Genomic DNA, 23,660 nt, shown 5'->3' on the forward strand with positions numbered 1-23,660 from the left:
CAAGGGGCACTGTATCCTGCCTCCAAATATGCATATATCAAGGGGTACTGTATCCAGTCTCCAAATATGCATATATCAAGGGGCACTGTATCCTGCCTCCAAATATGCATGTATTATGGGGCACTGTATCCTGTCTCCAAATTTGCATGTATCTAGGGGCACTGTATCCTGTCTCCAAATATGCATATACCAAGGGGCACTGTATCCTGTCTCCAAATATGCATATATCAAGGGGTACTGTAACCTGTCTCCAAATATGCATTTATCAAGGGGCACTGTATCCTGTCTCCAAATATGCATATATCAAGGGGTACTGTATCCTGTCTCCAAATATGCATGTATCAAGGGGCACTGTATCCTCTCTCCAAATATGCATATATCAAGGGGCACTGTATCCTGTCTCCAAATATGCATATATCAAGGGGTACTGTAACCTGTTTCCAAATATGCATATATCAAGGGGCACTGTATCCTGTCTCCAAATATGCATATATCAAGGGGTACTGTAACCTGTTTCCAAATATGCATATATCAAGGGGTACTGTAACCTGTCTCCAAATATGCATTTATCAAGGGGCACTGTATCCTGTCTCCAAATATGCATGTATCAAGGGGTACTGTATCCTGTCTCCAAATATGCATGTATCAAGGGGCACTGTATCCTCTCTCCAAATATGCATATATCAAGGGGCACTGTATCCTGTCTCCAAATATGCATATATCAGGGGGTACTGTAACCTGTTTCCAAATATGCATATATCAAGGGGCACTGTATCCTGTCTCCAAATATGCATATATCAAGGGGCACTGTATCCAGTCTCCAAATATGCATTTATCAAAGGGCACTGTATCCAGTCTCCAAATATGCATATATCAAGGGGCACTGTATCCTGTCTCCAAATATGCATGTATCAAGGGGCACTGTATCCTGTTTCCAACTATGCATGTATCGAGGGGCATTGTATCCTGTCTCCAAATATGCATATATCAAGGGGCACTGTATCCTGTATCCAAATATGCATGTATCAAGGGACACTATATCCTGTCTCCAAATATGCATGCGTCAAGGGACACTGTATCCTGTCTCCAAATACGCATATATCAAGGGGTACTGTATCCTGTCTCCAAATATATGTCCCCCCATCTGTATTTCTAGCCCTCAAATTGTGTCCTGCCCATATTTCATTTGTAACATTGCCACAATCTTATTTTCTGGCCCACACATTGCAACTTGCCCCTATTTCATTTCTAAGATTGAGGCTCCTATTTGTTTTCCTGTAAGAAGATGAGTTCTATACTATGCATGCAATTGACACTGACCTCAGGGACTTAGCCCAGGGAGCATTACTTGTAAACTGTTCCGATCTCCAGACTATAGCCATGGATGTTCACATACATTTGCATAAAAAGACAAATTCAGACATGGGCTAAAATTGGACTTTCTGTCTGTTCTTACCATTTTTGACTTACTTTCTAAGGGTACAGATGTTGTGGGGGGGGGAGGGAGTCAAAGGGGGCATATAATGGATGTGTTTTGCAAAGTCAGTATTACAAAAATGCTGTGATAGCACTCTGAGAAATAGTGTAAAAAATGAACATTAATCCATACAAATGTGATGACATGAGTATCAGAATAATCTAGATAACAATGATAGCATTAAGGAAGTTTAAGAAAATGACACATCGCTTGTCTTAAAACCAGGGGAAGGTGAATGTCCAGTCCACCAGTAATGTACTAATGAATTATTAACGATGTGTAGAGTGTAAAATATAGGACATTTCAATCTAGACAGGATATGGGCACTTGTCTTTTATCTGCATCATTGTATTTGTAGTATGTATGTCACTCCATGCTCCACTTTCATAGAAATAGATGGGTATTCTACTTTGTCTGGTCCTCTTGCATGGCACCAGTCTCTCTAATGTATAGCATGATGATTGTGTCAATTGAATCATGAGAGGGACTTGGTTATGTGTAAGAGGGAAGACAGTGGATTGTCAAATTGAAATGGACATTGTCTTTTTATGTATCAAGTTTAAAAAATATGAGTATAATTTGGCTTATTGAGGACTGATCTGTCTATTGTTATCCCTGTCAAAATATGAGCATGATTTGTCTTGTTATCCCTGTCAAAATATGAGTATGATTTGGTTTGTTGAGGACTGATCTATTGTTATCCCTGTCAAAATATGAGTATCTATTGTCTTGTTGAGGACTGATCTGTCTATTGTTATCCCTGTCAAAATATGAGTATGATTTGGTTTTTGAGGACTGATCTGTCTATTGTTATCCCTGTCAAAATTCTGAATGTGAGGATTGGTGAATGCTGTTTGTTGTCAAGTCCTATAAAAGAATGTGCATAAGATATCAGGTGTTTTAATACAGATATGTTACTTCCCAAGCCTTTTTGGGGTTAGGTTTGAATGTACTTCACCAGAAATATATTCCTTTAATCTTCATCTTTTTTTATTTTAAAATAATCATCAATAAAAGAATTTGGCAAACGGATAGGATCGCACTTCTATATTTGTATGTGCCAGCCATTTGGTGGAGTATAGTCTTGCACCATGCTTGACCCCAGGGGACATTTTTCCACCCTAAATTGCTAGATAATATATCTTGATAATTATAGGGGGACAGGTACAACAGTGGTCTCCCTTGCAGGTCAACTAGTGTGCAACTGAACATATTATTTTATGACCCTATCTGGTGGTTACATTTTCCTTTTCCATGCATTAACTTAAATTCTACAGTTCTTACATTTGCCAAATTGTACAGGTATAATTTTTTGGGTGGCAAAAAAAAGCTGTCTATCAATTTTAGGGTTAAAGGTTAAGGTCCTTGTGACTGAAAGAAGAAAAATGTTTTCTGCACAAAAGCTTCAGTCTTATACCATGTACATACACCGTGACTAAATTTCTTAGAGGGCTTGTACTTAAGGTATGGAAGAGTTCTGTTGATTTCAGGGTCATAAGGTCAGATGCCAGGGTTATTGTGGCTCAAATAAAAACAGGTTTTTTGCAGAATAACCTTTTGGTTTTGGGTTCTAGAATAAGTTCCTTGACCAAACTTTGTAGGTGGATTGAACTAAGGATAATAAAGAAGCTTGATTCTGGGTCTAAAAGTCAAAGTCATTGTACATGCAAGTATTTAAGAAAATGATGGTTTGTGCACAGTAAGTTTAAAACTGCATAACTTGACCAAAGTCCAAGAAGTTGTGCCTTCTTGGTACATAATCTCTCAAGTCAACCATACCTTTCTAGTGCCTACTGTTTTTATCTCACAACTCACAGTTGACTCCCTCATTCATAACTTTGATGTTCTCTCTGTTTTAATCTCATAAACCACAGTTGACCTCTCTCGTTCCGGCTAGCTTGGGTACGTGGGAAAGCCTGCCAGTAGCTTCTCGTGGGTCGGTAGTTCTTTCCTGGGTTTTCCAGGGTTCTTCCTCCACCAGTTATACTGGCCGCCATATATGGCCTATCTTGTGCTGAAAAATGGCGTTAAGCCCTACAACAACAACAACAACAACCTCTCTCGTTCATGACCTTGATGGTCCCTCATTCATGACCTTGATGGTCCCTCATGTGATTTACTGATATAACACTGCTGTTCATGCAGCAGACTTTTGGTCATGTCTTTTCCTCATTTCTACTCATACCCCCACCCTCACAAAGTCCCTAATGTTCAACCCGCTAGTCTGACATAGTCATTACAGGGTCTTGGTGAAACCTTGCTTGTCTGAATTGATTCCCATCATTTCTAATGATGATTCACCTTGTACTGAAAATAGGCTGTATGTCACAGTACAACCTCATTATCTTTTCCTTTAACTGAGTGCCAAGTTGGAGGTGTGGTTACACACTATAGCATGAGGACAGTTTAAATACAGTATGTTCCCTTTTCTGAACTTTAAAGTTTCCAGGATGTCATTGATTACAAGGCATTTAATCAGTGCATATTGTAGTAGTTGTAAACATATGAATTGGTTTAGTTCATAGTTGAATGGCACAAACCAAAGTATTTATTGACAAATTAAGCAATATTTATGAAAATATATGTAATTAGACCTTGTTTATAATCTATGAAATAGTTCAAAAGCTTGTTTATGAATTTTGAAAATTTCAGACCTTCTGTATATTTGCTATTCTCATCAGTTTTCAGTTTATCTTGAGTTACATTTGAAGGAGGAAAAAAAACCTGATGAAATCAGGACTGATGTCACATTTAGACAAACAAATAGAATAAAACTTCTTTTCATAGTTAATTTTCTTTCATATCAAACATATATAAACAAATAAAAGCTTTAGAATAATGAATAACTGAGCAAAGATTATATGATGATAAACTCAGTAATGATATTTTAATACCAGTAATACCACATCTGTTCTTATTGAGGAAAATACCCTGCCCATGTAACGAAAATTTTTCTGCCCATTAGGGTGAACCAAAAGATTCCAGAACACTGAAACACTCTGTTACAAGTGCCCTTTCGAGTCTTGGATTCGGCCAATGTGGGTATGTGAGAAAGCTTGCCAGTAGCTTCTCGAGGGTTGGTGGTTCTTTCTGGGGATTTCCCAGGTTCTTCGTCCACCGTTAATACTGGCCGCCATGTATAGCCTATCGTGTGCTGAAAAATGGCGTTAAACAACAACAACAACAAGTGCCCATGTTTTTACTGCTGCCTTCATTCTTTCATGGAAGACATATGTCAAATGTAATTTATTCCAAGAAGATTTAGCCACCATGCTTAATCTTTTTAAACATTACGATTATACCCTACTTGAGTTTTGTGACAGTTATCACATTAACCCCTGGAGGTTTTTGTCGTTTTCGTCTGAAGTTCGACTAGGAAACGCATTTTGAAAGCTATTTCTGAATGTATCCTAAAACATGAACTTCGATGTGATCTTTCAATAACATGCTGCCTAGTTGCATTAGAAACATTGTTTTTCATTGGCTATTTGGCTCGCACGTGAGCAGAAGATTAAAAGTTGGAGTTCTTTTTTTAGATCTTTTTTTTTTTTTTGCTTAACGGACCCATTAGTTTCATATCAAGACCACTCTTTATTCCAAATGCTCATCTTATCCTACTTTTTGCAAAGGTTCATCTGTCTGTTTGCAGTTCATACCAGTCTGCCTTAGAACTGAGACCTAAAAGTCTAAAATCCTGACACAAAATTGGATTCTTGAATTTTTGTACAAATCATCAAGGAATCGCTACATTTGTAATTTATGTGCAATGTCAATGCACAATTGATTAAATATGCAAGGAATATTCGAATTTGGTGACGTCATCGAAATGCACCCATTAACACATTAACCGCTGGAGGTTTTTGTCGTTTTCGTCTGAAATTCGAGTAGGAAACACATTTTGAAAGCTATTTCTGAATGCATCCTAAAAACACCAATTTCCAGGTGATCTTCCCATAACATACTGTCTAGTTCTGTTAGAAACATTGTTTTTCATTGGCTACATTGTTTTTGGCTTTCACATTAGCAGAAGGGTGAAAGTTGGAGTTCTTTGTTTTTTTTGCTTAACAAACCCATTATTTTCGTATCGAGACCACTCTTTATTCCAAATGCCCATCTTATCCTACTTTTTATAAAGGTTCATCTGTCTGTTTGCAGTTTATACCAGTCTGTCTTAGATCTGAGACCAAAAAGTCTAAAATCCTGACACAAAATCGGATTCCGACCATGGGCGAAGTTTGGGTAGAAAAATATCGGGTCCAAAAAATGAGTTTTTTCCCTCTGTATTTTGTAGTACAACTAGAAATTCCAGATTATTTGGTATCATTGTAGAGCTACATCTGTCTACCTTTCTATAATACCACCCACTTTAGTGTATCTTACATGACCATGACGTTACAGAGCTTGGCAGTAGGCTACTACCTCCTGCCACGTAAACTCGTCACCAGGGGTTAATGTGTTACACCTTCTTAAGAGTTTTATGAGGGTTTCTTCCACATATATGGCTTGATGTGTACTTTTTTTCCTTTACCCCTTCGCAGGGAGTTAGTGTTAAATTGGTTTCTAGCTAAGGGTAGGCATTTTGTTTACATCAATCCTTTTAATCCTTGCATAATTGCTAATTTAGTAGTCCCTAGCTTTATACCTGGTTGACTTGTTCGTGATGCATTTTTCTGTTCTGAACTTAGCTTTGCTTACCTTATAGCGTTTAATCTTGTTGTGGTGAAAACACCCAAGTAAGGTAACTATTTACAAAATTATTATATTAGCAGTCTGTACATTACCTTCTGTATAATGTTTGTGTTTTTTGAAATTTGTAGGTGAAAAACTTCTTTTTCAGATTTTGAGGAACTAATTGCAGTGGTCACAGGAAATCCCCCTAGGACACACCTACCACTTGCTTATGTTGCACACACTGCAAAATGATAGATTATTGTCCTTTCTGTAGCCTATTGTTGGATGAGATAGATTATTGTCCATTCTATAGCCAATTATTGGTTGAGATAGATTGTTGTCCTTTCTGTAGCCTATTGTTGGATGAGATAGATTGTTGTCCTTTCTGTAGTCTATTGTTGGATGAGATAGATTATTTTCCCTTCTGTAGCCTATTGTTGGATGAGATGGATTGTTGTCCCTTCTGTAGCCTATTGTTGGATGAGATACATTATTTTCCCTTCTGTAGCCTATTGTTGGATGAGATAGATTGTTGTCCTTTCTGTAGCCTATTGTTGGATGAGATAGATTGTTGTCCTTTCTGTAGCCTATTGTTGGATGAGATAGATTGTTGTCCTTTCTGTAGTCTATTGTTGGATGAGATAGATTATTTTCCCTTCTGTAGCCTATTGTTGGATGAGATGGATTGTTGTCCCTTCTGTAGCCTATTGTTGGATGAGATACATTATTTTCCCTTCTGTAGCCTATTGTTGGATGAGATAGATTGTTGTCCCATCTGTAGCCTATTGATGGATGAGATACATTATTTTCCCTTCTGTAGCCTATTGTTGGATGAGATAGATTATTTTCCCTTCTGTAGCTTATTGTTGGATGAGATAGATTGTTGTCCTTTCTGTAGCGTATTGTTGGATGTGATAGATTGTTGTCCCTTCTGTAGCCTATTGTTGGATGAGATAGATTGTTGTCCCTTCTATAGCCAATTATTGGATGAGATAGATTGTTGTCCCTTCTGTAGCCTATTGTTGGATGAGATAGATTGTTGTCCCTTCTGTAGCCTATTGATGGATGAGATAGATTGTTGTCCCTTCTGTAGCCTATTGTTGGATGAGATAGATTGTTGTCCCTTCTGTAGCCTATTGTTGGATGAGATAGATTATTTTCCCTTCTGTAGCCTATTGTTGGATGAGATTGATTGTTGTCCCTTCTGTAGCCTATTGATGGATGAGATAGATTGTTGTCCCTTCTGTAGCCTATTGTTGGATGAGATAGATTGTTGTCCCTTCTGTAGCCTATTGATGGATGAGATAGATTGTTGTCCCTTCTGTAGCCTATTGTTGGATGAGATAGATTGTTGTCCCTTCTGTAGCCTATTGTTGGATGAGATAGATTATTTTCCCTTCTGTAGCCTATTGTTGGATGAGATTGATTGTTGTCCCTTCTGTAGCCTATTGATGGATGAGATAGATTGTTTTCCCTCCTGGAGTCTATTGTTGGATGAGATTTAGGATCACACTGTGATGTATCCCAGTCTTCTTGAGAGCTTTTGGGTTCTCATTATTGAGTCCCTTGAGTATCATAGAAGGTTTACCTAAGTCTCCGTGGAGAGTTTTAAGTTTGGGAACCCTCTCCCAAGGGAGGTTATAAATGAGTGATGAGTCACCCTTCCTGTCAGAGATAAGCATAACCCTCCCCATCCAGTGAGGTCAGGTAACGAGTTGCACCCTGAAAGTGTGGAGCAACACCCTCTTATGTTCACTAGAAAATGAGTTGCACCCTCTCCATGGGAAGCAACAGGACCCTCTCTTGTCTGTAAGGACAGAGAGTGAGTTGTACCCCTCGCCAAGGACATGGAAGCAGCGCTCATTATTGGCCAACAGTTTAGAACACCATGCCACCCCGTAAGGTTGGAGCATCACCTTTTGAGTCCCTAGATCAGTTGCTGACAGCAGGCTTGAGCAGTATGGAGCAGCTCAGTTTTAAGTTTGTCAGGTCTTGGGAAGGTTTGTCAGGTCTTGAGAAGGTTCTTCCAACAGAACTGTTTTGCCTGACGAATCATTGTCTGAGGGATTGAGCATTGGAGCCCCTACAGCATGGTGATATGGATCATGTTCCCTTGCCCCCCCCCCCCCCCCCCCCATTTGGTTATAAACCCAGTATTGGTAATTGATAATTGGTTATAAACCCAGTACCAATAATTGATATTTGGTCATAAAACCAGTACCAGGAAGTGATATTTGGCCATAAACCCCATACAGGTAATTTGGCTATAAAACTCAGTATCAATAATTGATATTTAGTCATAAACCCAATACTGGTAATTGATATTTGGTCATAAAATCAGTACTGGTAATTGATATTTGATCAAAAACCCAGTACTGGTAATTGATATTTGGTCAAAAACCCAATACTGGTAATTGATATTTGGTCAAAACCCAGTATAAATAATCAATATTTAATCAAAAACCCAGTACTGGTAATTGATATTTAGTCAAAAACCCAGTACTGGTAATTGATATTTGGTCATAAACCCAGTACTGGTAATTGATATTTGGTCAAAAACCCAGTACTGGTAAAATGATATTTGGTCATACACCCAGTACTGGTAAACATGAAAATATACAACTCCTGATTTTTTTTATATTGGAAATACATATAATGCCCCCCCCCTTATCATCTGTGGCTGGACCAGTGGGAAAAAAACAGTACCTGATAGATCTAGTTTTGGTAAATTAGCTGGTAGATCTAGTGTTGGTAAATTACCTGGTAGACCAAGTTTTGGTAATTTATCTGCGTCATGTACATGTTAAATCATTCCCAAGTTTAACCTCTCATGTGATTTTGTAGCAAATTCAAGCTTTATCAGATAGTAAATATAATGATTTGGATTGTCATTTCTGTTTGTAATCCTCTATTTTAAATTTAATGGTTATACATGTACCATCATTCATTATGTAAATGATCACTTGTCTCAGGAAAATGTGTTGCTAAGATGAGTTAAACATGGACATGTATGTTAGTGTTGATGTTTCATCTAAAATTATCACTTTCTGCTTTTGCACATAGTTCTTCTCTGTCAAACTCAGGACAGTTTTTTCATCATTCAATGAGATTTAGAATGAGAAAGTATTGGTGGGGTGTTGATTAAAAAGTTGTGTAAATTAGTTCAGTGTAAAAAAAAAATTCAGAATGGCCATGAAAGGTTTTAAGTTGATTATTATTTGTTTAATATTTAATTATTTAACTTGATTATTCATTTTTTTGGTTCAGTTTTTCTTGGGGCCCTGAGTGGCCAAGTGGTTTAAAGCGCTCACCATTCCGGATCACTGCCATCTCACCTCTGTCTGCGTTGGTTTGAGTCCAAGGCTTGGCTAGCGTGGGTACGTGGGAAAGCCTGCCAGTAGCTTCTCGTGGGTCGGTGGTTCTTCCCTGGGTTTTCCAGGGTTCTTCCTCCACCAGTTATATTGGCTGCCATGTGTAGCCTATCTAGTGCTGAAAAATGGCATTAAACCCTACAATAACAACAACAACATCAGTTTTTCTTAGATGGTTTAAGTTTTATTTGTCTTTGTCTTTACACAGAAGCAATTGATATGTCTTATTGACAGTGATGATTTATGGACCATTTAAAAAAAATAATTTGTGTGCTGTCCTAATATTACAAGCAAAGAATGAGGTTAAATCATAATGAATTACCCCCGTTGAATATAGTAACATGAGCAATTTTCTCTGACATGAAAACAATTGTAATATTAATACAGTATCTTTAGATTTTAATGTCATTTCTTTTCAAAAGTAAAAAAAAATAGTTTTCATGATTGATAGTAATTATCCTGACTGTAAATTTATTGGAATGCAATCAGGACAACATGTATCCGACAGCAAATTGGTAAAGTTATTGAACGGAATCTGGATATGTATTAGACAGCAGATTTTGTGGTCAATTTTAAGGTAATTAAATTGCAGTTTTTATTGATCATTCACATTGTATTGATCATTCATATATATATATATATATATATATATATATATATATATATATATATATATACACATTGATATGATAATGTATGTTATGGAATATATTGATATGATAATGTATACAATATGATATATTGATATATTAATGTATATTATGGAATATATTGATATGATAATGTATACAATATGATATATTGATATATTAATGTATATAATGGAATATATTGAGATTATAGTGTATATTATAGTATATTCTGATATAATGGAATATATCAATATATATTATAAAATAAACAAAACCAACACGTAGAATGTGTGACCAGTTTGGCTTTATTGCTTCATCAGAGTAAATTCAAAATTCTAATAGAATGTATCCATATATATTTGCAGGATTTGCAAGAGACATGGAACACTACAGATCCTGACTTTTCTCCCTGCTTCCAGAAGACATGCCTGCTTTGGACTCCATGTGTTTTTCTTTTTGTGCTTGGGCCCATACGCATAGCATTGCTTCACAGCAGGGATTCAGCTAGAGTGATCTCCCTCTCATGGCTAACTATTACAAAGTTTGTAAGTTACTAGCAGTTACTTTTCATGTTTGGGACTCAACAATTGTTACAACTGTATGATCTGAAACTAACTAACAGAAAAGATTGAAAACCAGCAAGTTTTGTAAAATTTAACAGATAATTTAATTTCCTAGAATAAAGGGTGAAAATTTAAAAAGAACTTAGAGTATTGTTAATTGAATCCCAAATAGTCCTAAAAATTCTATCCCAAGTCCAAATGCATGAAGTTCCAACTGAAATCAAGTGGTATTCGAAATACATTCCAGTATTAAGTGTCTTGATGTATCAGTAGTCTCCAACATTCTGCTAATGTGCCAATGGCCTGGAAAGTGTTGATATGTTAACATTCTTTTAATGTATCACAGTATTATAATTCAAAATGTCCTTGACCATGTAGGAATTCAATATTAGTATAAATGATGCCTATCAATTAGCAATTAATGCCACCATGAAGAAATCAGGAAAGACTTTAAATGGCTTCTTCTGTAAAATCGCTTTTCTGAATTTCACAAATTTGCCAGTAATCATCCCAGTATGATAGATTTTGACAAATTTGCCAGTAAGCATCCCAGTATGATAGACTTTGACAAATTTGCCGGTAAGCATACCAGTATGATAGACCCTGACAAATTTGCCAGTAAGCACCCAGTATGATATATTTTGACAAATTTGCCAGTAAGCATCCCAGTATGATAGACTTTGACAAATTTGCCAGTAAGCATCACAGTATGATAGACCTTGACAAATTTGACAGTAAGCATCCCAGTATGATAGACCTTGACAAATTTGACAGTAAGCATCCCAGTATGATAGACCTTGACAAATTTGCCAGTAAGCATCACAGTATGATAGACCTTGACAAATTTGACAGTAAGCATCCCAGTATGATAGACCTTGACAAATTTGACAGTAAGCATCCCAGTATGATAGACCTTGACAAATTTGACAGTAAGCATACCAGTATGATAGACCTTGACAAATTTGACAGTAAGCATCCCAGTATGATAGACCTTGACAAATTGAAATAAATGATGCAGATCCTCCTTTGGTATGGCTGCCATCAGTATTTAGATAAACATATCTGTTGTTATTCAGATGTTGCTATTTTCAAACACCTTTGTGTCTAAAACTCTTCAACTGACTTTGACCAGATTTGACAGCATCCCGTCATAGAGGGCTTTCAGATTTATACAAAAATGATATTGATCTGTCATCAAATATGGTCACCATTACTAAAATTAGAAATAGTAAAATCAGAATGCATTCCCTTTTATATGTTGACCTTAGGAGTGAAAATACTGTAATGAGTACAGCAAGGGATCTGAAGAGCCAAATGTACCCAGGCAAAAATTTATTATTTTACAGCGTTGATGCAGGAGTCTGATATTTTGGCAACCATAAGGAGTAGTTGGTGTTGAAAGTTCAAAATGTATCAAGTTCTAAATAGACAATGTATTATTCTGTTCATATCAGATGATTCAATTTCTAAGAAATAAATTGTCTGTATTTCTTAACCACAGTTGATGTACTGATATAAGGGGTAGCCTTGAAAATAGATTACAGTAAAAAGTTCAGTAGGATATCCATAAAAGTCCACTAGTCTTATGTCTATGGGACCCATGTAATTATTGCTTTCAGGCAAGAAAAATTCAATTTTCACTTGTTTTTTCCAAGGGAAACTTTAGTCAGAAACTATAGATAGCAACATAATTTATGGCATTCAAATTAGTGTCAAAATTGACAAAAACATCAGACTTGTTTTTGTAACTTTCCACTATTCAACTTTGTAGGGAAAGATGACAGAAAAGTAGATGGCTGCTATGAGTATTAATGCACTTTATTGAAACAAAATGGGTCGGTGGGTGGGTGGGTAATATTGTGAAATCGATGCATGGTGAAGTGAACTTTGCTATTAGTCCAGTTCAGGTGAAGTGACAGACTTGAGGATGGCTATTTCATCTGAATGCCCCCTTATGCTATTTTTATGAATTAAGTGTGTTATAGAAAAAATGAATTCCCATTTTGATTTATGATGCATAAAAATTCCCAATTCCATAGGCCTAGAACAACAAAAATCTGAAATTGAATAGTATATGTAGCTTTTTTCATTTTCATGAGCAGTTCATTTTTTCTTATAAAAATAATAATGAAGTCTTGATGTTCATAGAACATGTTTCAGCTGCATGCATAACAAGAATAAAGATAGGAATCAGTGTCCAATCTGATTCTTCCATCCATTCATCTTACTGGTACACATATTAAAATTAAAGCAATCAGTGTCCAATCTATTTCTTTTGTTCATTCATCTTACAGTTATGAATGTAATATACACACACTAAAATTGCTTAATCTGCTTACACTTTGATTTTCATTTACCACTGGAAACAGTTGATCAAAATTTAACTCAAGTGTTAGACTGGGATTTAACAGAAATAGCATTGAACTTGATGCTGGTAAGACTTTTTTTTCTTCTTTTTTTTTCTCCAAGTTCTCGATACATGTAAGAATTTAGTATTTTGGGTAGTTTTCTCCTCAGCTTGAAACAAATGTTTTTCTTGTATTTTGTAAACACATTAAATACAACACTTCGGGACTGAGTCAATATCATCAAGATGCTAGTTATGCCTTTAAGATGAACCAAGCATCTTAGTGATCATGACTAGGCAATAATTTGTATGCAGCTAAAGATTTCTTTTGTGTTTTTAGTTAGAATGTAAAATACCCATTTCAGCTGATTATTTTCAGCTTTTTTCCAAAATAAATGTTATGTTTATTTTGTATATTGATCAGATTCTTGCGGGAGCTATTGGTGTGCTTGCAGTGCTGGACATAGCAAAGAGTTTGCTGGAGCAGATCGGGCTAGGGGATGTACCTATCGTAAACTTTGTCTCACCACTTGTTCTCCTCATCACTATGGTAAACACATCTCCAGAGGCATTGGAAAAAGAAAATAATTTAATTTCTTTTCCACTGTTGTTATTGTTTTTGGATGTTTGTGGTTTTTTTATATAACAGATTCACTTATTTTCAGTGTTAAAATATTTTGTTTTGGTGATACACTGATAACACTGGACAACAAATTTTTACAAAAGTCATGTTACTGAAATAAAATTAGTCAATTCTTATCAATTTTTATGTGCTGAACACGAATATGACAGTCAAATTGCAAAATTGGCTCTAGTTTTTTTGTAATCTGCAAGAAATTAATGTTTACATAACGAAATGCATTCCAATAGTAAAAGGTCAACTGTAATAGCCTACCTATAAAAAATCAAGTCATTGACTACATCTTAGATTTCTTCGCCTGTCTCTTGTACAGCTGTTCGGGAGCATCTCTGAGGAGTGTCCAGCAGTAGTCAGCCAGCATTGTAGTGGACCATTTTCCCTGGTATCTTTGTTCCATTGTTGCGATATCTTGATGAAAACGTTCGCCGTGTTCATCACTAACAATACCACAGTTGCTAGGAAAGAAATCCAAATGGGAATGAAGGAAGTGAATCTTTAGAGACACATTGCAGCCAAGTTTCTTATACTTCATCAACATGTCTTCTACTAGTTCCTTATAGTTTTCTGCCCTAACATTTCCGAGGAAGTTTGTAGAAACTAGGCGAAAAGCATTCCATGCTTGTTTCGCGTCACCTTCCAGCAAGTTGTTGAACCGGTCATCTTTGAAAAGCTCTCGAATCTGAGGACCCACAAAAACTCCCTCTTTAATCTTTGCTTCGCTGAGTCGAGGGAATTTTTCATGCAGGTATCGGAATGCTGGCAAAGTCCGGTCAATGGCTTTCACGAAGTTCTTCATCAAACCTAGTTTGATGTGAAGGGGTGGTAGCAAGATTTTCTGAGCCTCAACCAGAGCTGGGTGTTGGATATTCTTCTCTCCAATGGCTACATTCTGCCTGTGAGTCCATTCCTTCCTCATGTAGTGCATTTCCCTTGCTCGGCTATCCCACTCGCATAAGAAACACATGTATTTTGTATATCCTTGCTGCAGTCCCATTAAAAGGGCAACTACCTTCAAATCACCACAGAGGTGCCAGCTGTACTTGTTATACTCAATGGAATTCAGTAGCTGCCTTAAGTTATCGTATGTCTCTTTCATGTGGACAGCATACGCTACTGGAATAGATGGAAGAATGTTTCCATTGTGCAAAAGCACAGCCTTGAGACTCAGTTTCGAAGAGTCCACAAATAGTCTCCATTCTTGTGGGTCATGAGTGATTTTTAAAGCATTCATGAGGCCCTCAATATCGGAACAGAATATCAGATTACTTTCCTTTCTGAAGAAAGGCTCCAATTGCTGGTGGCGCTTTCGATATGCAGTAATTGTGACATCTTCTTCTAGAAGATTCCATTGTTGGAGTCTTGATCCTAGCAATTCTGCCTTGTTCTTTGATAAGTCCAAATCACGAATCAGGTCATTTAGTTCTTCCTGTGTTATTCTGTGTGGGGTTGATGATGCACCACAGTGAAAATCTGGATCACTGCATGCTGATGGACCAGGAGAAGAACAGGTCGACTCACCTTTGTCTTCGTCAGATGAATCAAGAGAATATTCTGCTGGAGGTTCTGGAATAGGAAGTCCCTCACCATGTGGAACTGGTCTAAATGCAGACGGAATGTTTGGGTAGACTATTCTCGACTTCTTTCGCTTCGTTATTCCGCCAGAAAGAGGAGGAACCAAGCAGAAGTAACAGTCATTTAGGTGGTTGCTTGGCTCTCTCCACACCATTGGGACTGCAAACGGCATTGATGACCTTTTGCAATTCAACCACTGTGAAAGCTGTGTTGTACATGTAGCACAGCATATATGCGGAGCCCAAGGCTTGTCTTGGTCACCAACCTTGCATCCGAAGTAAAGATGATATGCCTTCTTCACTTGAGAATTGATACTTTTCTTCTGGTTGGCAAATGTCACTTCCCCACAAATATAGCAAAAATTGTCCGCGGTATTAACACACTTTCGAGGCATTACTGTTCTTTATTGTACGTAAATGGATAAAATAATAAGTTTTATGTAACAGTAGCTTGAACTGTCTCGCACAACGTCTAAAATATTTTAAATGCTGAACCTATCTGATTGGGCTTTATATAGTACACTGCTTACGTCAGCTTCAGCAGCCGCCTGGCATTAGTATAATAGGCCTACACATGTATAGTACACTGCTGACGTCAACTTACTTCAGCAGCCGCATGGCATTAGTATTGCATTGCATCAGAAAATGATGCAATCAACTGTGGATGATGTGAGCATGATGGTATTATGCAATGTTACATCATTATTCCGGATGTTGCTGCAGTCCTACTGGAGAAATTTACACAGTGAAACATAGAAAATGAGGTATATGAATATCTTCAAAACGAGAGCCAATACAAATTTTTCACGGTTATATTCGTGTTCGGCACACCAAAATACTACAGATTAGGGCCTTTTCAAGTCAGTAATGATTTCACTGTTGACCAGTGTAATAATATAAACGTAAACTCAATTATAGAAGTGAATATATTTTAGTAATTTTTTGTTGTTGTTCTCATAATATTAAAAGCTAATATGAAATTCTGAATATAATCAACCATAGAGACAAGAACAGAGTTTGCAAGCAAGTATTCTCAGTCTTGGAACTATCAGAAGAGAATACTAGATTTGATCAATAAAACAAGTCCACTGGTTTGTTCAGGTCAGTACTCTAATGTTGAAAACATTTGGATTTTAATTTGAAGCTGTATCATGTCATGATATATTTGCACAATAGTTTTACTTATGCTCATCTTTTGAATCTATTGAAATATGTGAAACATTTGCAGTACATGGTAATAATTGATTTGCGGTTGAATATACTGATGAGTTCAAGTCATTGATGTAGGAAATCCTTCTCCAATTCATCTGCCCTTATGGTAACACATTCCTATTGCAAGATTGTGAGGCTACAGTAGATTTAATTCCTCTATCAATATGACCCAATCAGATTAGGAAAATAAACTCCACTGCCTCCAGAACCCAGCCCTTCCAGAAAGATAGAAATTGTCTGTACATTTTGTAAGCCATATAGCCTAAGAGAAGTAACACTTACAGATTACCTTCCCTTGTCCCCACTAGGTGGCCACCTGTATTCTGGATGCTTACTAGTTTAAGCTATCACTCAATGATTGTCAGCATACAGGGCTTTTTAAATTCCTTAATCAATTGAATATTTTACTGTTTCAAGCCTTCCATCTAAACCTATTCTCCTAATGTTAATATGATAGATAATCTAATTTACTAGAGAAAGGAAATGTATTATTTTTCCATGAATACTCACCCATTCACATTACTATCAATCCCTCCCACCTTTCCAGGCAAATGCAAGCATCTTTTATTGTTGGTTATGCTGAAACGTACACAAGTAAAGATCTATATACACATGTATTTTTGGAACTTCACACAATGCAGTGAGGGACTTAATCCCTCCACTTTTCGCTCTGTGATAATGCTCTGTAACAGAAGTAACAAATCACCACCATGCCTTGGCTGGTGCCCTGATGGCATCTCCACCACAGAGTGGCAGATCAGCATTACTGATTGAAATTTGAACAGCCAGTCAGTGAAGACCACCCATGGAAAGAGCCAGTCATTGAAGACCACCCATGGAAAGAACCAGTCAGTGAAGACCACCCATGGAAAGACCAATGTGTCATGAGTAATTCACATTCAAGTACCATTTCACCACTGAGTGATCTTTATTTCCATCTTATATATGAACAATAGAAATTAATTTGAAAAGTTTTGTATATATTTTTTTTTTTACATTAGAATACTTCTGTGCTAACTTGATGAGAGGCCCACCTTGTTGGGCTTTTCTTGAAAAGTGTAAGATTTTCCTACTGTTTAAATATGAAAAGTAATGTTCTGAGGTATGGACAAATAAATTCCAAATTACAGCAGCTTCTGTTTAAAAATACAAACAACAAAAAAGAAAACATGGAATTTACACTTAAGTGCAAACCGTCAGAGCACGTGGAGAGATGGGGTAGTTTTTTTCTTTTTAATCTCCTCCGGTCTGTCTATCCATCGCCAATGCATTGCATGGGGTTCTGAAAATACCTGTGACTTGTACTGTAATGGCAGGTCACCTGTTAAGGGATATGGGAGATGATCTGTAAGAGCTACTTCCCTTTGTCTACATGATATACAGATGGAATGACACATTTTGGTTTTTAACAAGTGGTGGATTAGGGTAGTACTGGAGTTTATTTTCCAAATGTTAATGTGAGTGGTGAAGGTATTCTTGGAGAAAGATAATTTACTAAATATTATCTGTTGCAGATTGTAAAATCAATGTATTCTGTACCTTTTGACTTGGCAAATTTTATCTTGAAAGCTTGTGAATAGCACAAAGAGGGGCAATACATTAAAGTACAGTGAGTGGGTAACAATGTTTCATCACCTTTTGTATTGTTGTCGAGATGCTAGATTGCTCATCTGATAATGACTCAGGGCCACAGTCGTGGAAAATTTGCATTAAGTATTTGGTTTGAGTTTTTCATTTTGCTTATTTTTCTCCATTAAATGGATTTTATTCATACTTGGGATAAAATATTATGAAACAAAGACAGTAAATTTTATGATATGCTTAATCCATCTTTTGACCTTAGGGTCAAGTCCACTTGTTTTACAGCAGTATTTTGATAAATGGCTTGATATGCTGGTCTCCCCTTGTTTAACTGTGAGGAATATCAATGACTCGACATGCTGGTCAGGCTTCTTGTTTGATAACTTGACATGCTGGTCAGGCCTTCTTGTTTGATTGTGAGGATGTTCAATAACTTGACTTATTATATGCTCATTTTTTTCCCCGTTAAAGTTACATTGTCAGAATCATTCAGTATTACCCGATACTGAACTCGCGCGACAATACACATATAGCATTCACGTGGAACTACTTTCTATTTTAAACAAACAATGGACGCAGACGCCAGCACTTTTGATTTGTAAACAAACCATGTACACTCATGTAAGAGGCTCTTTACGTTGTGGTTGTTTCAATTTGTTTCTGAATGAACTAAAACAGATGTTTGGTGGACTGCCACATACCAGCTGTTTTGGCACATTCCGTATTGATACAATGTTATGGATTTAGGTTAGCTACAGTGTATAACAGACGCAAGATAAGGTCCTTACAAATAACATACAAGTGACAAGTCATATACTCTCTTCTTTAGCTGGTGATAAGAATGGCAAAATAATATATACTTACAGTTTTACATCCTGAATTTCCTCAAAATGTTTTTTCTTAATTCTGCAAATCTGAATTATATGAGCCAAGTAATAGGTTTTCAATCTGGATTACACATTTCGAAATTGTGCTGTAATTTCGATGATAAGTGCAATTGCATCCTCCTTACTGCACTCAAAATAAGCATTAAATTCCATAGCCTCTTTTTGAAAGACTTCATATTGTTCCCACATTATGATTTCAAACATTCAGTGACAGAAATAGAAATACATTTGCAGATGTCAATACGCTTCTCCCTAGCTTATTAAATCTCATGTATTTCATGTTGAATCATCACATACAAATCCAGTCCATAATCACAAAATTTCCTAGAATCGAAAAATACCAAAATCTATTCATTCCAGATCAAATGGAAAAGTTGTTGCAATGCACATTCATTCACGATATGACTCCAAATTTCAATTTTAACTAGACACACCATTTTCTTTCGAAAGTTATGTCAAGCGCACGACTAAGTTCAAATTTATCTGGGCAGAGTTATGTGCGCAGTAATAATGTTGATTTGTGTAATGATGAATATGCGCTTGTGTATTTAGTTTGGAATGCGGCATACATTCATTTACATTGTTTCTTGTAGTGTATTGTGTTTATATAATTAAACCCTAGGTAGAATAAAAAGAATGAGCATATAATAAAAAGGTTACTGCCAAGGTCGCACAGTATTCCATCCCAAAACTCGTTCATATTTTCCCATACAGATGCAGTAACCTATAAATGCTGGTCAGGCCTTCTTGTTTGAATGTGAGGATGTTCATTGACTTGACATGCTGGTCAGGCCTTCTTGTTTGAATGTGAGGATGTTCATTGACTTGACATGCTGGTCAGGCCTTCTTGTTTGAATGTGAGGATGTTCATTGACTTGACATGCTGGTCAGGCCTTCTTGTTTGAATGTGAGGATGTTCATTGACTTGACATGCTGGTCAGGCCTTCTTGTTTGAATGTGAGGATGTTCATTGACTTGACATGCTGGTCAGGCCTTCTTGTTTGAATGTGAGGATGTTCATTGACTTGACATGCTGGTCAGGCCTTGTTTGAATGTGAGGATGTTCATTGACTTGACATGCTGATCAGGCCTTCTTGTTTGAATGTGAGGATGTTCATTGACTTGACATGCTGGTCAGGCCTTCTTGTTTGAATGTGAGGATGTTCATTGACTTGACATGCTGGTCAGGCCTTCTTGTTTGAATGTGAGGATGTTCATTGACTTGACATGCTGGTCAGGCCTTCTTGTTTGAATGTGAGGATGATCAATGTATTCCATTTTTTCAGATAATGTTTGTAGCAGTTCTTAACATGGAGCGGAAGTCTGGTATAAGGACATCAGGACTGCAGGTCATATTTTGGTTGCTGTTGACCATAGTCAGCATCATCATCCTCAGATCCCATATCAGAGTAGCTGTATTAGAGGTATGATCATGGGTTGTGGACATGTTACAAATGCAAAAATATTATTACATTTTTTTTGTAGTTTGAATATGCTTGATATGCGTATGTATAAAAAAAATGTACGGGCAGAAAGGCATATTTTCAGAGGATGTTGGTACCCAAGCCCAAACTTATGTAGGGCAAGTGAACATTTTATACAGTTTCTAGATTAAAAAAATGCAAATTTCAAATGCCAAGACCATTTTCCTGCAGCATCCTTACCAAGCTAGTAGGTAGATATTGGACTTGTTGCCCCTTGATTTTATTTGATACAGGAAAAATATAGATAATACACAGTGATCACATTTCCAATGGTTTTCTTGTTGTAGCGTATATTATGTTAGTTTCTGCTTTGATTCGGGTTTCTTTGACATCTATGTATGTACAATCATAAAACTTAATGACTATTCGTCTTTTAGATTACTACTGACCAAATTGCAGAAATAAGTCATTGTGTCTACTTGTCATGTTCCAGCAGTTGCCAAGTTTTTGCATTTAGCCCAGTTTCTCTGATGCATTTCAGATGCAGTCATGAGACTTAATGGATTTATTCATTTTGAAAAGTACTTCCTACCTTGGCCAAAAGTAGGTCATGGTGAGCTAGTTTTCACATAATTTGTTACGTTTTTTAGTTTGCATTAGTTCTTTTTCTCTGATACTGTTTTATATACAGTCATGAAACTGGATTAGTATATTGATCATCAGTGTTACTACTGTTGTAAGTCATGAAACTTAATAGATGTGTTCATATTGCTGGGCACTTCTCACCATGGATCAGAGTAGGTCACAGTGACTTATTGCCATTTGAGAAGGCTGTTAATATCATATATTTTAAAGGTTTGTCAAAAAACTTGGTAAATATTACAGCCATCATCTAAAGATGCATCTATTGACAAATCACACTGTTCCTGCAGTGTTTGTTGGAGTAATTGCCCCCAGTTAGAGTAATTGCCCCCATTTAGAGTAATTGCCCCCAGTTAGAGTACTTGTCCCCATTTATCTTGTAGCATAATGCAGCGCATCACAGAATCTCATTGGCATAACTAGTCCTTCAGTTTTTCATTGATGCAGTGAAACTTGGTAAAATATTCTTGTCATTGCCTGAACTATTGCTTAAGTCACTGCTCTCCAATTTTCATGAGTTATGGCCTGCTTGGCTTGAGTCTGAATGCAGTCATTGACATAATTTTGTGAATGGAACTAGGCTCCCAGTTTTTGAACAAATTGACCTGAAACTTGGTACACATTATGGTATTCATTTAAAGATATGCGTGTCAACAAAATACTGTCCACCAGCAGTTTTTACATTATAGCTGAATTTATTTTACAGATTTATCGTAAATGCAACTAGTTGTGCAGTTTATAGTTCACCTAGCCATAAAGGCAAGTACTGGTCCTTCATCCATTGTGTATTACCACTCTGGAGGTCTTTTAAAAAACAATCTGACATTGATCAAACTTGAAATATAGGTTTATATCAGGGGTGTCAAACTCAATCGCTCAGTGGCCCAAAACTTGAATCACACATAAGGTTGCGGGTCGAACAGGATAAACATTCAAAAAGCGGAAAATTAAACCTTTTTTAAACATTAATATAAATTAAAACAGAAAAAAGTTTTAATAATAAAAAATCATTGGCATACCCATTTTCGCTCTTATGCCAATTTGTCAGAGCTGGATGTTTGGCAAGGCTGCTAATTTTGGAATTTGATTTGCACTTTATATCGCAGGGCCATTAAAAAATATTTTTGCCTAAAATTCCTTCTCGGGCCAGATATAATTGTATGCCAGGCCTGATGTGGCCCGCGGGCCTTGAGTTTGACACATGTGGTTTATATGATAAATCTTTTGCACGAGTTCAGTAATTAGTGAGATCCATACATACTAATGAGTGAGATCCACACATACTAATGAGGTACATTTTAGGTACATTTATGAGCAAGATGAGTGCATTTTGATGAGGTGATCTTATATCAGATTTGCTGAGCTTATCAACACTTTACAATTTCCAAAATAATAAGATTGTCATCAAGATACCGTGTGTGTTATTATGAGCAAGTTTTGCATATATTAGTACACTGTTAGTGATAGTTATAAATTTGTATGCTGTGTAATCAATTATTTTTCTATTGCACTTGCTTGTTTGCTCTCTCTCTCTCTCTCTCTTTGTCACACACACTCAACTCATGTAAGCATGAAGCAAGGGAAGTAAACCATGGTATTGGCTACTGAGACTCTCTGAAGTTATACATAATTCTTCTCTTTGCAAAAAATATGCCAACCAGATAAAATTACAAAGATTCAGAATATAAGATATATAAATGTCAGTAGAACAATTATTAAATATTAGCAGATTAATAAATGATAGGGATTTTAATCTTTAATTTGTAGTTTATAACTAAAGAAAAGCATTAAAAAATATTCTATTTTTGTACATTTATAATTGCAGGCAAACATAAATTTTGTGCCGTGTTGAATTAAGGATCTGAATTCCTTGACACATTCAAAACATATTTCTTGTGAATCCATTTTTAAGTTTATATATTTGTAGGGAATTACTTCTAACAAATTTTAGACATTTTCATTTTTTGCATATTTGGAAGTTAGTTTGATGGTTCACGAGTTTGACAATTGTTAATATTTCCAGTGTGTGAAACGTTTGTCCTCTCTGTTTTCACATGTATTATGCATTATTTGTTGGCATTTCATATATTCAGGACTCAAAATTATTTCAAATTTATATTTTATATTTTTAGCTTTTAATTTTAAAAGAATACTCCAGTATGCTTTTTTCTGAAACACTTACAGATTTAATTGACAAGAGTAAAGAAACCCATGGTGTTGAGATAGAAAAACAACCTTTGAATGACACATTCAATTTGTGTGAAAGTCATGTGACTGTGCAGACCACAAATAAAAGCCTCATCTGTAAATTACACTTATAAAGTTCTTGCATAACTTTGATTATGAGCAACAGACAGTGCATATTAATAAAATATTTTTCTTTGGAAATTATATGACATCAGTAAAAATGTTAAATTCTACATAATATAAAGTCTGGGACATAGTTGTATTCTTACAGTGTTTAATAATCCTACGAAGTGCTGTTAATCATGTGAGCAATATCAGGCCCACTTGGGCCTCTTGTTAATATAGCACTCTCAGACTTGGTATGTATTATGGCCATCATCTTAAGATGCACATATCAACAAATCTCAGTGCTCCCGAGATTTGTGTTAGAGTTATTGCCCTTTTTCCTTGGAGAT

The 23,660-nt window shown here is 36.3% G+C and overlaps 1 protein-coding gene across 2 annotated transcripts in view; it reads left to right on the forward strand.

The window, feature by feature from the left end:
* The window catches only part of LOC149806267 (multidrug resistance-associated protein 1-like), a 225,855-nt gene that overhangs the window by 12,478 nt on the left and 189,717 nt on the right, over positions 1-23,660 (forward strand). For both annotated transcript variants that reach the window (XM_089951214.1, XM_089951215.1), the window contains exons 2-4: positions 10,517-10,696; positions 13,486-13,611; positions 20,239-20,376. In XM_089951214.1, the coding sequence (XP_089807340.1) occupies positions 10,517-10,696; positions 13,486-13,611; positions 20,239-20,376 (444 nt within the window). The remainder of the gene's footprint in view (positions 1-10,516; positions 10,697-13,485; positions 13,612-20,238; positions 20,377-23,660) is intronic.

Source organism: Sinohyriopsis cumingii, chromosome 2 (assembly GCF_028554795.1).
Source record: "Sinohyriopsis cumingii isolate HCF-2022 chromosome 2, ASM2855479v2, whole genome shotgun sequence".
Taxonomy (NCBI): domain Eukaryota; kingdom Metazoa; phylum Mollusca; class Bivalvia; order Unionida; family Unionidae; genus Sinohyriopsis; species Sinohyriopsis cumingii.